Below are 4,329 nucleotides of genomic sequence, written 5' to 3'. Positions count from 1 at the left end.
AGAGAGAGAAAGAGACTGACAAAAAGTTCTGTTTTCAATGAAAAAAGTGAAGAAGAGAAAACTGGAACAGGGAGAAAAAGAAATATGTAAGTAGGAGGGAAAGATAGAATACAAAGAGAGAAATGAGGTGTGTGAGAGAGAGAGGGGGGAGAGAAAGAGAGAGAGGGAGAGATGAGGTGAGGAGGCGGAGAGATGAGAGGCGAGGGAGGGAGTAATGTTGACAGGGAGGGTGGAGAAGAGAAGGATAAGCCAGCCACACTTGGATGAAGGATTCCAGTGGAAGGAGGAGGAGGGACTTTGAAGTGTTGGATGAGAAAAACTACACTATGTGTCTGTGGGTCCTTCATACTGCTATGACTGGACAAAAGAGATTGTGAAAAGATGGAGAGATGGAATCAGGAGGACCGCCGGACCCTGGGTTGACTCAGACTGACGTGACCTCTGCGTCTGGGTGTTTAACCTGATCTGAACCCCTTGACGACCTGCTGTCACAGGGCAGACTTTCCAGGTTTGATCACTTCTGCTATGACTGAAATCCAGCAGAAGTTGGAGGGAGTTCACTGATAGAGTTGGGTACTGCTGGATCACTATGGATTTCTACAAATGTTTGAGCTTACTTTTCTTCACTCTTCCTCCACAAGGTAAATAATTCCACCGTGCTGTCATTAAAGCTGCATCATCTGTCATTTTATTTTTCAACATAGGGGAAACCGATGCGAAGGATGTTTATGCATTTTTCATTTTTGCTGAAGGCAGAAGTATATATTGAAAGAGGAGGGGTTTTTTAGCTACTAATCATCTCAAATTAGATTTTTTTCCACTCCTCTTTTTTCTGTTTAAAATATCACGCTGGTCAAGTTTATCAGCATCAACAAAGTTGGCTTACAAAGAAATTTACTGCATGACTCAAAAGAACTGCCTGTATTTGTGCCATTTCAATAGATTTGCCCTTTCAATAGATTTGCCCTAAATAGCAGGGCAATTCAGAGAAACGACTGAAAGGCATCAGATGGCCTTGCTTTTCTATTTAATATAAGCCTCTCTCCTTACCCCAGTCATCTATATTCAGTCCACCCCAGTCTCATTACTTATTAGACAGGCAATGATTTTTGCTGAGGGCTAATTTGGCACAATGAACAATACAACCATAAAAACACACGACCTTTGGGACAAAAAAACTTGTTTTCTGTAGTTTGCTGCTGAAGGGTAGAAACTGCCTGTGTTGCTACGCGAGCTTTGTAGCCTGGTAACAAGCTTCATCTGCCTGGTTCAAGTGTAGTATTCACTTGAGTGAAAACTAATTTGCTTCTGATGCAATACTGTCCTATGAGACAGCATTGATCAGATGAGGACAGATTTGGACCCATTAGCTCTGACACGTCCAAATAACTCATCAGGCTTTGCTGTAGCTTCAGAAAACTGTAAAATACAGCAATATAAGAAAAACTTCACGATAACGAGTGACAGACACTGGCATCATCACAGTCTGCATGAGTCTTATTCATAGTGTAATGGAGAACACACCATGTAGAAGTAAACTCATCTAACAGTTGCCTACTTTTCCCTGCAAAGATTATTGCTCTAATCTGCATTTTTTACCAAAGTCACAACACCCTGTGAGCTCTCCCATATAAACCCATTAGTCCCAAGGCTGATTTAGAATGTACTTGAGCCTCCGGTTTAGTTTAATATTGGTCGCATTCAACAGATAATGCTAGAATTTGATGCGATAAAACAAACGCCACCTTTGACGGCCTCTCTCGTCTGAACGTGTAACAGCATTTCAAGGTTGTTGGGTGTCTGGAAATGTCAAACAGATCCAGGTGAAAACAGGAAGACAAGACATGAAAGGAAAAAGAAACTATATCCATTTAATAAGATATCGATCCCAAGCTTTTAAAAATAGTGGATGCCAGTTTTCAGTCAACTGAAAGACAGCCCATCAACTTTGATTGAGTGGGTAGAAGGACCCAAGAGGAAGGCCAGCAGCATGGCAACAACACCTGTATCGCTATTTTAAGGATACAAGTAAGGGGCGTTTGGAATAATATAGCCTTAGAAAAGTGGAAGTTACTAATGGAAGCCTATAGAAAGGTCCTCTCACGTCCTTTCTATAGGGGCCTGAGCCAAGCAAGTGTGTTTGGCGAATATATTAATGTTGTCCAGAAACCACAAGAATCTAGTTTGGAAGGGTCCTCTTTAGGATTATTTTTTTCATGTGATATTTGACAAAACAAATTAAATCCAAAGAGAAAGAAAGACATTGAACTGTGTGGTACTGCTAGAGATGATAAAATATCAGTGAGGCCAGTTAAATCAATCACTGCCTCTGAAAGATTGCAAACACAATGAATTACCTGCACAGATGCAACAAGGTTTATAATGGAAAAGTGCCCAAGTGAATGTAAAAGGAAAGAACCAAAATGCAAAGGACGTCGTCCTGTCGAAGGCACAGGATCATCCCTTTCTCTTTAATTGTCCCCAGACCTCGCCGGGTCCTTCTCAGTGCCGAGGGATCTGATTGAGTTGCTTCATCAGGACGGCTGTTGAAAGGAAGAAAGGGAGAGGGAGAGAGTGGAGGGTGGGTGGAGGAGGGTGGTGAGGGAAACGTCTGGACAAATCGCTCCATCAGCACGTTTGTTCCTTCCTCTTATTCCTTTTATGCAACCCCCCCACCCCAAACCCTCCATCCTGATTTGTCCCGTCTCTCAGATCCCGTCTCATGTAACCATAGGCCAGCTGTATAATAGAGGTCACCCTACTTTTAGATTACACTCTGTATTCTTTGGTATCGTAGCATCAGCTCAATCCATTACAGATGAATGTATTGTGAATGGAAGCAAATATTTTCAACATTAATAGTATTCGTATAAAGTTCTGCCCTGTATTTCATGAATATGTGAACAAAAATAGAAACAATTCAAAATGGTTATGAGAATATGCACGAGAGCCCTGCACAAAATCAACTGGTACAAATCACCATGGAGTTAAAAAAAAAAACCAAAAAAAAAACCGTAGGAATGAATATCCTATGCATTGCAGTTGCAGTTCTAAGTAAAGATCAATTGGTCTCGTTTAAATTACATAAACAGGACGGCACACGATTAATCTCAGCTTCTTGTTTTGTTGAATTTTTTTCTCATTTCTGGCCTCAGTGTGTTTCCAACTTGGACCCCGTGCCCACGCTGAAGAGAGGCTGCTCCAGAATCTGTTTGCAAATTACAATAAGCTCTCCCGACCTGTGAGGAACACTACAGATACAGTACTAGTCCACTTTGGACTATCTATCGCTCAGCTAATTGATGTGGTAAGTAATAGCTGACATCTTTGTTAAGTTTCCATCAACATCTACGACTGGACATTAAAGTCTAGCTACCACTGTGCCCTTCAAAAATAACACGATCTGTGTGTTTCTTCTTTGAGGAGAAAAGAAACGACTGCGAGACATTTCGATGTTATGGCTCCATAATGGGACTCTGATCATTAAATAGCTTTTTTTTAACTACCTATAATTAAGTAACAATTTATGTAAATATCTAAATACATATATCACTAAAGTTGTAACGATTTAACAAAAAAGCTATCCTTGTAATTACAAACATCCTGGCTTGTTGAATGGGCATGAGACATGTGTTTCATTATTATGAGTGTTATGTTGGGAGGAGATTCTGTCTTATGTGCTGTATATTGGTAATTACTAGCTGAAAGATACACCACGCAAGAGAGATAAATCAGCGGAAATGAAAGCACACCAACAGAAGACAATGCATTATTTTCCCAAATTAAATTCACTTGTCAAGTATGCTAACACAGACAGTAAATATTCAAATCTGTCTCCTGAGCAGCAATCCAGACACAGCTGCTCTAGACAAAAATAACGTCGTTATCCCCTCTCGTCATGTTGGTATCTTTGCATTCCAGACCTCCTGTGGTTTTAAGTGCAAGCTTTTAGTATGCATTTTACACAAATGTCACTGAGATTCTGTTGACTAAGGTAAAAATGGTTATATAAACACCCGACTGCCATGCAGAGCCATTTAAAAGTTACCCAGTGCAAGACTGTGCTGCAGGGGATGACTTTTCAGGTTTATGACACACAATTAGTTGACAGTACTTTCTCCACCTGCCTGCCGGTGAGAGTCAACTTTAGGTGAAGTTGTCTTCTCCTGCACAGTGCATTCACTGACTGCTGTGTCTTAGAAGTTCCCAGGGAAGAGCTGGCGAAAGCAGCTTGCCTGCAAAGAAGTGAAAGTGTTTTTTGTTCTGGTTGATTTGTTCTAGAAATGATTCATGAATGTGTGTGTGTGTGTGTGTGTGTGTGTGTGTGTG

At 40.9% G+C, this 4,329-nt stretch overlaps 1 protein-coding gene across 1 annotated transcript in view; it reads left to right on the top strand.

The window, feature by feature from the left end:
* Window positions 1-361: 361 nt before the first annotated feature.
* The window catches only part of chrna4b (cholinergic receptor, nicotinic, alpha 4b), a 10,268-nt gene continuing 6,300 nt past the window's right edge, over window positions 362-4,329 (top strand). Inside the window, exons 1-2 of the mRNA XM_005730774.1 lie at window positions 362-641; window positions 3,156-3,307. Of these exons, the coding sequence (XP_005730831.1) occupies window positions 590-641; window positions 3,156-3,307 (204 nt within the window). The 5' untranslated portion in view covers window positions 362-589. The remainder of the gene's footprint in view (window positions 642-3,155; window positions 3,308-4,329) is intronic.

The sequence above is a fragment of the Pundamilia nyererei genome, unplaced genomic scaffold, assembly GCF_000239375.1.
Source record: "Pundamilia nyererei isolate P.nyererei 1_Seehausen unplaced genomic scaffold, PunNye1.0 scaffold00039, whole genome shotgun sequence".
NCBI lineage: Eukaryota > Metazoa > Chordata > Actinopteri > Cichliformes > Cichlidae > Pundamilia > Pundamilia nyererei.
The sequence above is the reverse complement of the archived record's forward strand: the minus strand, read 5'-3'. Positions and strand labels throughout refer to the sequence as shown.